The following is a 13,060-nucleotide window of genomic DNA, read 5'->3' on the forward strand; positions in this document are numbered from 1 at the left end:
TTTTTTTAAAAAAAAACATCATAAACTGTTTCAGGATTAACATCACCCATGAAGTGGTCTCATCCTGGCCAATGCAGCTGCAACAAAATGAACAGGGACACTGAATTAATCCAGGGAAGGCAGGAATGTTACTTTGAATTCTTGACTTAGTTTAGGTAAGTAGGGTGATTTTCCAGATGACTGCTAGGCAGGGGTGGGATTCTATTGGTTCGGACTGGTTCAGGTGAACTCCTAGCTCCGATGATCAGTTGGCTCCGAACCTGTCACTCCAACGATCATGTGGGGCCGCCAGCCCATTCCTGCGCTGTACTCACCTATATCTGCTCAGCTGATTTGTGTGGCAGAGTGAATTGCCATGCCTCAGCTGTGTTACTTCCTCGAAGTAACATCGAAGGTAATTTCAAAAACTGCTCATGCATGCACAGCACACATCTGGCATGTGTGCACGCAAAGCACATGATTAGCAAACTGGTTGTTACACAGGCAGCATCCCACCACTGGTGGTAGCCCTATCGTATTCCTACACTGTATTTTATTTTATTGCGTTTCTGCTACTTTCAGTCTCCTTGAAACATCAACACGAGCTGCAAAGTCAACCCACTTAAATGTTTTAGAAATTCTAAAACAGAAAACAAATGAGACAGAAAAGCATCAGTGTTTGGGGGACGCAAAAATAAGTTACTAGGAAATTCTTACAGTGGTATCAGAACGAGCTTAAGGACACATTGCCACTATTGGGAAAAGAGCCTACAGAAAGAAACCATAAGGGAGAAGAATCTCAGGTCCATAGATCATTTATTTGTTATCCTTCTTGCACAATTCATTTGATGGACCAGCCCTCTGTTTTTCCAGAACCAGAAACATTACTCTGTCTCTGGAATCGATCCATCGTTTTACCAGTCAAAGGACTGGCTACCGTATCATCCTGGCTCTTTAATCCTCTAGATGAGTCATCTTTCTGGTCCATCATCTCCCTGTCTGCTGTTGGAAGATTTCTCTAGAATGTTAGATGAGTCTTCTTCACTGGAGTCATTAGATGCCACCACTTCACTCTCTGCTTCCCCATTCTTGCCATGGACCAGTGCCACCTCTGTTGTTGTCCCACTATGTAAACTCAGTGGTCCCGCAAGATCACTTTCTTTTCCACCAGGTTGGGGTTTCTTGGTACCAGCTTGTAATAACTTTGGTAGAAGAGAAAGTTCTTTTCCCAGTGCCTTTGAACTATTGGAGACTCCAGTATCTTTCCCACTGGAAAGTGTCCTTCCCTGGACAAGCATTGTTTCTTCCTCTGCTTTTCTATTATTTGATGCAAATTCTTTTAACTCAATCATATTGGATGTCCCCTTTTTAGATTTCTTCCCAATGGCCAGCCCTTTTGGCTGGTTAGATGTCCTCCTGGCCAGACTAGATGGACCTTCCTCTGCATTTCTCCTTGCTTCTGATCTTTTTATCCAAAATGATGGACCTTCTTTCCCATGTTTCCCTGTTACTTTGCTTGATGACTCCACCTCTCCCAATGCTAGAACGACTTCTCTGCGGCAATGTTGATCTCCAATAACGTTGAAGATAGAGATCCAGCTATCTCCACGCCCAGAAACCATCTTGAAGTTCTTCCCATCACAGTCAATGAAGACAGTGGCATTGGCCCGGTGTTGTGGGGACAAAGCATTAAACTCCTGCAAAGCTCGCTTGAGGCAGGCTCGGAGGTCTACTGTACATCCTTTGAAGTCTTCTGTTTCTTTCCATAGTTTCATCAAGTTTTCCGTGGTGAGCAACATTGTGCGATAGCTCAACCTGTCTAAATAGACATCCATGGAAGAAACTCGAACCCGATAGTGAGGTTGCTTATCAGAAAAGAAGATATGGATACGGGACCTCCCCTTTCCAGAAATGAAATCTAAGCAAGAGTTAGCACACTCAATAGTCAGTTCAGCATTGCTCTTCACCGAAGGAGGTTCCTTCTCAATCTCTGTTATAGACATATCCAAGCAAGCCCGCAGTTCTTTGGTACTGTTGTCCCATTTAGCAAGCTCCTGTCTCACTTTCTCCAAGTTCTCAGAGGTTAGTGGAGGTGGAGAAAGAGACAATCGATCTAAGTACACTTCCAAGGTGGAGATCTCAATATGGTAGTGTGTTTTTCCTTTTAACCAAGAAACTACAATTTTGTTTTCTCCTCCACCAGAGATAAACTCCATTATCTTTCTTCCTCTCACCTGAATAATCAAGGTGGCATTATCTTGTAGACAGCGAGGCTCATGATGGAACTCTTGGGCAGCATGATCTAAGCAAGCCCTCACCATCTCGTCAGATTCCCGATTCCCGATCTGCAAACTGTTGCGTGCTGACTGTAAGTTTTCTGTACTTAGTGGTGTTGGCGGTATGTTTTTGGGGATGCAGGCACCCATACGAGGAAAGACCAAGGATTATGGAAGCAGGACCGAACATGTCTTCCCATGCAATGGCATTAAATATTCGAAATCTGGAAAAGAAAGAATGCATATGAGGATGTGAGATGTTTCGTACAAGTTGTGGTCTGGTTTGCTGGTCAACCTAATGGTCCATGGTTTCACAAGAGAGTAACCAAGTCTGAAAGGTAACTGTCAGGATTCCAGCAGTTGCCTTAATTAAATCATGAGCCTTGAGCCAAGCTTCAAAAACTTCAAAGGATTTATTAGGCGCGAACATGTTCAGCATGACCTGTATGAAGCCGATTCTGAGACACGTAATTCACTGTCATCCTTGGCCCTGGTTTTCCTGAACCCCTCTGGGTGTATCATAATTCATATTCTCCAACGAAACACATTCCTAGTCAAGAATCATCAATCATGTTCTCCAATTAGAGATTTGCGTGGCAGAAATTCCAGTAGCTTAGTTATAATCTTTGCAAGATAAGAATGGAATGCACTTTCGGCTCCAAACTGCTGCACTGCTCTTTCAAATTTCTCCCCCCTTCTGTTCATGGCAAATCTAAAACAGGCATAGAAATGTTTTATGACAGTAACAGGGGAAATATTAAGAATCTGGATTCACAGCAATATGCAGTTGTTCGGAGATATACTTATCTTAGTGAAATAAAAATTCAGGTTGTTGGAGACACAAAGCAGAAGATGAGGCTAGAGGAGAGATTGAAAATGTATAAGGACTAAAGAGATGGTGTTATGAAGGAAGGTCCTGGTCCAATGCTGTTTATGTAGTACATAACCAGTTTAAGGAGGTATGGATTATTAATTTGGGTGGCTTTAAAATGGGAATAGCATAACAGAAGAGATCTTGGAGGTCTTGGAAGGGACCTTGGAGGTCTTCTAATTCAATACCCTGCTCATGAAGGAGACTTGTGTAGAAATGCCTAGAAAAGTCAGGTTATCAACAGTTATTACTTATGTATATGTATATAATTATGTCATCAAATACTAGTATGACAGTGCATTGCAAATTGTTCATGGAAAAAACAGCTGGTCCTTTGCATTGTTTTAGAGAGTTGAGGTAGCCTCAACAACTCTCTAAAAGAAGGCAAATGACCAGCTGTCGGCAAGGAGTATAAATCCTTCCATTCCCCACCATCCAGTCAGAGCTGCAGAAGCTTCTTGAATGAGAAGCGAAATGTCTTCAAAGGAAAACCCAAAAGTCCAGTTGCCTCTTGAAAAAGCACCTTTGGGACAACCATCACCTGGATGACTGAGAACCTCCATAGACATTAAGCCACCCACAGTTATATGTATGAGAGATGGGTGAATATAGAAATTGATTGAATGAATAAATAAACAAGCAAACTGAACAAATTGAAATTTGTTGGTAATTAGATAAATGTTCCAAAAGCTGCTAAAATATTTGTGGAGTTTTAAACAAAAAACCACTTCCATAGAGTCACATCTGTAATTTTATTTATTTATTTATTTATTTATTTATTTATTTATTTATTTATTTATTTATTTATTTATTTATTTCCCCCCTTCATTGTTTTTATAAATAACTCAAGGTGGTGAACATACCTAATGCTCCTCCCTTCATCTATTTTCCCCAGAATAAATACTTCATAAGGTGACAGAGAATGACTGGCCCAAAGTCACCCAGCTAACATTCATGCTTTCAAACTGTCATTTAAAATTATCCATAAAAACACAAAAATCAAAGTGAGAAAATACTTTTAATGCAGCCTAATCAATATTGAGGGAAAGAGATTCCTGTGGAATTTCAGGTTGAGGTTTTTACAGCCTCACCTGGAAATGTTTGTAATTGAATTGGTTATTGGTAATCAGACTTTTAAACAACCTTATAACCATCAACTCATTTTAAGCTAATTAACCCAGACCTTCAAACAGGGGTGGACAATAAATATTCACAAGCTGCCACATGAGAAACTGGTACTGTTATGAGGGGCCAAATCAATAGGGCTGTGAGGGTACATAGGTACACACACATAGACACATTGAAACAAAAAATACGGGTAGCAATTGGCTGCAAAATAAAAATAATACATTTGTTTATTGTGCATGGTGTACACTTATTTACATTTGATTTCTAATTTCCAATTGATCTTATTGCTTTTATCCTTGTCATCTTCTCATCTTTCTCACCTCATCTTTCCTACTACCATCTCCTATTGGTATATTATGATTCATCAACTGTTGATTATATCTTATGATTTATGATTATTATCTATGACATCACTTTGTTGTTTGTATGTATGCTGAGGGCTTATGCACTGGAGACAAATTTATTGTGTGTCTGACCACACTTGGCCAATAAAGAATTCTATTCTATTCTATTCTATTCTATTCTATTCTATTCTATTCTATTCTATTCTATTCTATTCTATTCTATTCTATTCTATTCTATTCTGTTCTATGTTCTGTTCTATTTTCTGTTCTATTCTATTCTATTCTATTCTATTCTATTCTATTCTATTCTATTCTATTCTATTCTATTCTATTCTATTCTATTCTATTCTATTTGATTTGATACAACTTGACTCTACTCTACTCTACCACCCTCTACTCTACTACTACTCCCCCCCCCTCTCCTATTTTATCCTATCCTTATCACTTCAATTTTCTCACACAGGATCGAAGGGCTGAATGTGGCCCAGGGCTCTAACGTGCCCAGGTCTGCCTTAAAATATGACGCTTGAAAAGAGGTGCTGCTTAATCCAGCAATGAGAAGACTTTGCATTTATAGAATGTGCCTATTAAATCAACTGTATGTTGGGAGGAAATGACATTTTTTTAATTTATTGAATTCTGACAATTAGTCGCAATATTTTAATAGTGGGCATACTTACAGTATTTATTTCCTGAGAGAAAAGGACAGGACCTGAAGTCACCCAGCTGTCTTTGTGCCCAAAGTAGAATTAGAACTAGAATTAGAACTAGTGCTTTTAGCACCGAAGCAACATGACAACTGAAGCTAAATCCATCTCTCACAAGTTGTGAGATGGTATCTCATCGTATTTCTTTTTGGAAAGGTTTTGGGGTATGTGGAAAGATCAAATAATGTGGTGTTATGAGAATCCAAGTTATCTTAAACATAAAAACAATTGTAAAGATGTGGGTCTAAATTGAAGTTCCCCTAATATGCCATCTGAATTTAAACCAACCACGGACAGTTTTCCTGAGGTTTTCTTGGCTGTCAGCTTTATGAAAGAAATTCAGCTTTCTAATCAGGAAATAATCCCACATTACATTAAAAATTATTCAAAGAGAAATAAATACTGTTGTGTCCCTGACCAGCTAAGTCTTCAACCTGGTCCGCATTTTGAGCGGGACCACCGACTGTTCCCATTGGTTGGTGCCGTTTGACAGCAGACTATATAAGGAGCTGTCAAACGGCATCAACTGGGGCTTTTGGGCTCGGCTCCAGCCAGCCAGCTGCCAGCCCAGCTGGGCAGCCACGTTAATCTGTTACTACTTCAAATAAAGAAACGTTATTCTTCAGCTCCTGTGTCTGCCTGGTGTGTCCGTCCGACCAATACAACAAATACAATATGATTGATTGTCCCAAAGGTGTTTTTTTCAAGAGGCAACTGGATTTTCTGGTTTTTCTTTTCAGGACAACTATGATTTGAATGACTGAGAATCTCCATAGACATTCCAAGAAATCTCTCTCTCCCCCCTCTCCCTCCCCCTCCCTCCCTCCTTCTCCCTCCCTCTTTCTCTCTTTCTCTCTCTCTCCCTCCCTCCCTTTCTCTTTCTCTCTCTCTCCCTCCCTCTCTCTCCCTCCCTCCCTCCCTCCCTCCCTCTCCCTCTCCTCTTTCTCACTTTCTCTCTCCCTCCCTCTCTCCCTCCCTCCCCTCCCTCCCTCCCTCTCCCTCCCTCTTTCTCACTTTCTCTCTCACTCCCTCTCTCTCACTCCTTCCCCCTCTCCCTCTCCCCAGTATTTGATATAACCACCCAGAAGAATTGCCTGACATGGTTCTCTATTTAGTTTTAAAAAATGTATCAGGGCTCCCATTTTATGCCTATAAACATGAAAGTAAACAAAAACCCATCTTGAATATACAAGAATAGCAAAACAAAAAAGGATGAGAAGGATAACATTTTGCATTAAATAAACTTCAATGTGAATGCCAAGGGCTTTGAATAAGAAGGAAAGAAGCCAGAGAAATTAATCATGGGTTAGGATGATAGTTCAGGACTGAGAGAAAAGCAAAGGGGTTACAATTAGAAATGGGGGGTGGGAGCCACTCACCTCTGTATTTGGGTACTTTCTAGCATCCATGGGACTTGGGAAGAGGTTAAGAACCAGAGAAAATGTGCTTTGATTCTGATTGACCATTTTAGCTGTGATGTCACAGAACCATCAGTGGGAATTCCATTCCAGCATATATATATATATATATATATATATATATATATATATATATATATATATATATATATATATATATATATATATATATATATATGTTTTCTGAGGTTCTCATGGTATTTGTATGTGGATCTTTGTTATTCGGGTTTTCCCGCAGTAGATTCAAAGTATCTAGGCGCTGGCGGTCCCACTGCCATTCTTCGGCTGGTGCTGGCTTAGTGCCAGTGCAAGCAGTGCTTGCACTGGCACTAAGCCGAAAGCACCAGCCTGAAGATGGCGAGTGGGACCTCGCCGAAACGCTGCTTCAGATACTTTGAATCTTACGCGGAGAAAACCCGAATAACCAAAGATCCATATATATATATATATATATATATATATATATATATATATATATATATATATATATATATATGTTATGTCCCACCTTCAAAAGCAAATAAGCAACGCCCGAAAGCAGTCGCCTCAAAAGCAAAACAAACGAAGAGGAGTTTCAGAAGATAACAGCTGCTATTATTCACAGTCTACATAGAGCACATTAATCCTGGCTTAAATCCACAAGCCTCCGAGCTTTGACTGTTGCTTCTCCACGTAAATTAAACGCTTTGTTCCTGACAAATTTTCAAACTCAGGCGGATCCTTTTATAGTTATTAGGGCAACAGTTAATTTCCTTAATTACTCCCTTGACCTTCTCCTGCTGCCCAGCTGGCCTTGCCTCTTAAAGCGGCGTCTATTCCTAACATCTAACCAACAATTCTCCAAGTTCTCGCCTCCACTTGAAGACTCTCTTAAAACTTCTCTGTCAGCCATTCCCGGCTGATGATCAGATACTGAACCAGAGGAGGTCGAAGGTCCTGACCATTCTACTAAATCAGGTCTGTCCTCTCTTGTCACGTCCATCTCCTCTTCCTGATTATCATTCCAATCACTGAGCCATGCTGGCTCATATTTCTCTGCCATGTCCTCCTCACTTGAGCTCATATCAGCCACAGGAGCTGAATCCAAGTCCGGAGCCACAACATACATACATACATACATACATACATACATACATACATACATACATACATACATATATATATATATATATATATATATATATATATATATATATATATATATATATATATATATATATATATATATCCAGTTCAAAAAGTGGCACCTCTCAGGAAAAGACTTAAAAGTAAGTTGCTTAATAAATGTGCTCATTATATAATAAACAAGTGGAAAGCAGCCATCCCCGCAGAACCATTCACAGTCTCTCTATCCAACCTCGCAGACCCCTGGTTTCCCCTCACTTCTCCAAGATCCGTGTCTCTTCTTGGTGGCCAGACACCAATGTGCATCACAAATGCTTTTGTAGAAAGTTGCAGAGAAAAACACAAAGCAAGACTCCTTGCCACATGTTCACCTGCTGAAGGCAGTCCCTCTCAGTCATGGAACACTTTTAAGACATGGGGACTTCAACTCCTAAAATTCCCTACCTAAGAATTCTGGGAGTTGAAGTCCACATGTCTTAAAAGTTTTTCAAAGGCTCCAGAAATTCTGGGGTAAGGAAACACTCTGCATTTGTTAGAAGCTCTGCATGCTGACCAGTTATGGAACCCATGCCAGAGTATTCATGAACTGGCAGAGACATGGTAACAAGGTCAGCCAATGAGAGCTGAATTAAAAACTGAAACTGAAGAAGCCTGGGCATGGCCCTGAAGCTCTGAGTGCTATGCTGAGAACTGAAACTAGTTTGCTCTGAGCTCTGAAGCTGCAAACTTGTCTGGGCTTGTCTGTTGAACCTGAAACTATTCTCTTCTCTGCTTGTGTTACATTGGAAGAATCTACTATTGGTATTATACTTTTACTCATATATTATTATGTACATAAAGAAGTTAATGAATCCTGCCAAATCAGTCATCTGTGTGTGCTTTCTGGATTTAATTTCTGCAAAAAACTATAGCAACCACTTGAGGCAATTGTCCCATGTGGCCAACTTCTAGCTTTGTCCTTCGTGACCCCGGGGACTCCAAATCCCGACCGCCTCTTTCCAGACATAAACAATCTCCTAAAGCGGTGCCTGCACCCTGTCCCCTTGCGTGCATCTGCAGGCAAATTCCTTTGACTGGCCAGAGGTGGCGCCAAAAACTGGCCAGAGGTGGCGTCAAAATTTTTTTTTTTTTTTTAAACAGACTTTATTCAGTTTTCACATTAAAAACAAAAATCTCTTTTTAGTGGACAACATATTTCCGGGTCATCATCTTTACATACAAATATGACAGAAATTATACATTGATATATGCATACTTAATTCTATTATTACCTTTTCCATTCCAAATTTTCAGTAAGGAGAGAAACAAACACATTAATTCTAGCCTCTTTCATTAATTTCAATCAATTTTGTTTCATTTCAATTATTTCAAATATAATCCTTTAATATTTATTTTTAAACGTAAAGATAAACAATATATATTTGCCTAATAAATAATAATAAGGTTTAATTCTAAATTCTTTCATTAATCCCAATCTAAACATTTTTAAATTTCATTTCAATTATTTCAAGTATAATCCTTAATATTTATTTTAAAAATAAAAATAAACAATATATATTTGCCTAATAATGGTAATAATGAAGTTCAATGTCTCTCCTTGCTTTTAAAAATCTATATTAAACTTATTAAGCTTATTAATTTAGCTGGTTCTTTAGTCTGTCACATTCCCTTTCCATTACACTTTTTTTTTATAAATTCTAAATTAATACAGATCTTAACACACCCACACAAAAAGAAAAAGAACAAGTATAAGTTTCCCTTTTACTATTTTAAGTGTTCCACCTTAATGATTAGAATATACCTTTATTCCCTCATCTTAATTCCCAATAAACCATTAGTCATTACATCTTCTCAATTGGATTCCACAGCATATTTCCCCCTTTAATAAGAGTTATCAGTATCTATATTACCCTATTTTCTAAATATTTTTAATTGCAGAAATATTCTTATTACCCCTTGTCACCCTGCAGAATCCCCCTTAATTCATCAACCATTATCTCTGAAAAGGCAATTTCTTTTCAACATTTTACTAGTTCTGTGTTTCTCTTTTCACATTCGTGTTTCCCACTGCTTCTCCTCCCCTCTCTTGCCCATGTCTTTTCTCATTCTTTCTGCATTTCTGACTTCACAAGTATTCCTTCTTTTAATTGTAAAGAAACAATTTCCTTTCAACATTTTACCAGTTCTGTGTTTCTCCCCTTCACATGCGTGTTTCTTACTGCTTCTCCTCCCTCTCTTTTCCCCATAACTTTTCTCATTCCAATTTATCTCCTTAATATCTTCCCTTCCCCTTTTCTGCTGAATCTTCCTGTGTCTCCTAACTTCACAATTATTCCCCCTTTTAATTGCTTTCCTGAAATTCAACTTTTTAACCTTTCTTCTTTCCCCACTTCTTTGTAACGTTCTTTGTGTTAATTGTCCATTCAAAATGTCTTCTCCTTGAGTCAATTCCTGCTCCTCTGAGAATCTTTCTTCTTGTTCTTCAATCGCCATTTCCATTTTTTCTAGCACAGAGCAAAGTGATTCGCCTCTTTCCTGTAGTAATTCTCTCATATTTTTAAGTTCCATTTTTAAATCCCAGAGAGATATCATAATTTTATATTTTATGATCCTTAAAGTCCACAAAAGAAACCACTTTTACTTTCCTTCTTTCTTCTTTCAATTTTTTAAAGTTCTCAGCTATTCCAGTCCAGGGTCTAAACCAAAAACATCAATCAGTCCCACAAACAATCTTTCCTTCCTTGCTTTTTCCTTTATTCTGGTTCTGCTTTCACTTTCCAAAATTCTTACTTTGTTTCAATATTTCTGTAATGTTATATCCATATCAGTTCATTCAAAAACAAAATGTTTTCCTTTTATTTGAACTAAATTTTTATCAAAAGGTGACACTCTCCATTATACGAAGTCTTCACTTTCCCCTGTATTTTTATTTAAGGTTTTTCGAACCTCAATATTCCAACACAATCCAGTCTCCAATTTGTAAACTTTATTATTATTATTCTTTGACAATCTTAAGTCCAGCTTTAATTTTATACTTGATTATTCCCAAATTATTTTAGTCCAATTTCATAAAATCTTTAATTCCAGCTTCTTCCTTTCCCGGTTCGAAGCCCCATTTAGCTGACAAAAATATTTTCCTTTTTCTCTGTCTCTTTGTAATTTCGCCGCTCACGCTTTCTTTTCTTAAAAGTTCTATGTTACCTTAATCCCGGGTACTTTTATTTGGTTATGTTGCCCAGTTGTCCCGGTTCAGATGTTATCCACCTCTTTCTTCCTCCTGCACAAATCTTAGTCAAGCTGAGTCATCCTCTTCGGATGGCCATTTTGACCATCGCTGCAGTCGCCTTCGGGAGGAAAAAACAAGCCCAGGGGGGAGATGCGGCTCCCCACAAACAGGCTTGTTGCTTCCTCTTACTCCGCTGCCCTCCAAGGCAGTTTCAGCCCCTAATCAGGGATGATTGGGGCTCTCCGACGAAAGAGCACAAACGATAGCCGCAGAGAGTTGCGATCTACCGCCTGGTCGGCGAGGAGGCGCCAAAATTTTTTGAAGACAAAATCTTTTAAAGCATTTTTTCCCCACTACTTTAAGGCTGAACTCTGATGCTAAGAAATAAGAACGAAGCACCGGAATACAATAGGGCAGGCAGCTGCAGAGGATGCCTCAGCAGCCTGAAAGAGCCATGGCAGTGATGGTTGCTCTCCACCTAAATTTCTGGGTGTTCTGAGCCACTCCCTATAGCATCCCACTTTTCCCTTCTCTTCCTTTTCATTTATAGAGTCTATGGTATGTTACTTTTTCTTCAAACTCTGCATCAGGGGTGGGATTCAATTTTTTTTAACAACCGCTTCTGTGGGCATGGCTTAGTTGGTGGGTGTGGCTTGGTGGTAATGAGAATGGCTGGGTGTGGCCAACTCAACATCGAGGCACGCATCTCCTCACCTGGCCTCTCATGACTTTGGGGATGCTGCAACAATCGTAAGTGTGAAAAATGGTCGTAAGTCACTTTTTTCAGTGCCATTATAACTTTGAATGGTCACTCCACACAAGCAAAGTACGAGCAAAGGAGGGGAAAATACTCCAGAGAAGTTCCTGAGACAGGAAGTCTAGTCCTGCCAAGAATGTAATAAGGGTTAACGGAGAGGCAGTTTCCGTAAGCAACACCAGAATGCTTCCTTCCTGCCTTCCTTACAGGATTAGGCCAGTAATTTATTCTAACAACCGGTTCTCCGAACTGCTTAGAATGTTAACAACCAGTTCTAGCGAATAGGTGTGAACCTGTAGAATCCCACCCCTGCTCTGCATGAGTCCCAGTCTTGGGGATGTGATGTCATTTAACCTCCATTGAAAAGGAAGTCTTAACTAAGTTGGTTAAAGACAAGGTCCAAAATATATTTGGGAGGGGGGAACACACTTATCATGGGGTGCAATGGGTAAGGCAAAGTTGATTGGTAGGATTGAAAAAAAGCACCAGGCATCAAATGTTGGGGTTTTCTCCCAATTATAAGGAGCAGCTAGGAGCTGGTGCCAATAGAAGAGAATATCCATAAATCTGGGTTGAAATGTGGAGTTTGTGATGCTCTCTGAATTTGGTGGTTTGCTTGCAAACATTTCATTATGCAAGTTGTATGTGGTTTGGAAAGCCGAATTAAGTAAGCCTCAAAACACTAAGAACACCAGGAGCTCTTACTGGAAAGAAGAATCTAAAGGGGTTAGAATCTTCATAAACTAGCTCAGTGTATAATTTAATTACTGTGAACTCTTTTTCGTGATCATGAAAAGTGACACTTGGCCTAACACTGAATTTTTTTTTCCCCTGTCCAAACACATGTGCTATTTGCAGACCATATATCAGCAATTCGAGGAACTTGGGTGGCACTTATTCATTAATCAACGTGGTGTGACGAATTGCAGACCTGAAGCAAGCTTCAAATTAAAAAAAAAGAGAATTTGCACATTCTGTGATTTATTTATTTATTTATTTTTGTAATTATTAAATTTATATCTTCCTTTCTGGTCATTCCAAGATGGTTCGTGGTAAAAAGAAAAATACAGAAAATAAAACTTGGCAAAATTAACTTAGTTATAATCAAAAGCACTGTTAACCATGAAAATAATCAAGATTTAAAGGTTGATTAAAACCCTATGCTTTTATCATCTGCCTAATACTTGGGAGAGGAAGGATATACTGTCACCTGGGATAACCAAGCAGAA

The 13,060-nt window shown here is 39.1% G+C and overlaps 1 protein-coding gene and 1 long non-coding RNA gene across 2 annotated transcripts in view; one reads left to right on the plus strand and one right to left on the minus strand.

Moving 5' to 3' along the window:
• Window positions 1-13,060, plus strand: part of LOC148131849 (uncharacterized) — a 387,282-nt gene that overhangs the window by 43,613 nt on the left and 330,609 nt on the right. The window lies entirely within an intron of this gene.
• LOC113427734 (uncharacterized) lies at window positions 951-2,405 on the minus strand. The gene has a single exon (XM_026690264.1). It carries the CDS (start codon window positions 2,403-2,405, stop codon window positions 951-953), a length of 1,455 nt encoding a protein of 484 aa, XP_026546049.1.

The sequence above is a fragment of the Notechis scutatus genome, chromosome 2 (genome assembly GCF_049901735.1).
Source record: "Notechis scutatus isolate UNSWTSFEM ecotype Mainland chromosome 2, rNotScu1.2, whole genome shotgun sequence".
NCBI lineage: Eukaryota > Metazoa > Chordata > Lepidosauria > Squamata > Elapidae > Notechis > Notechis scutatus.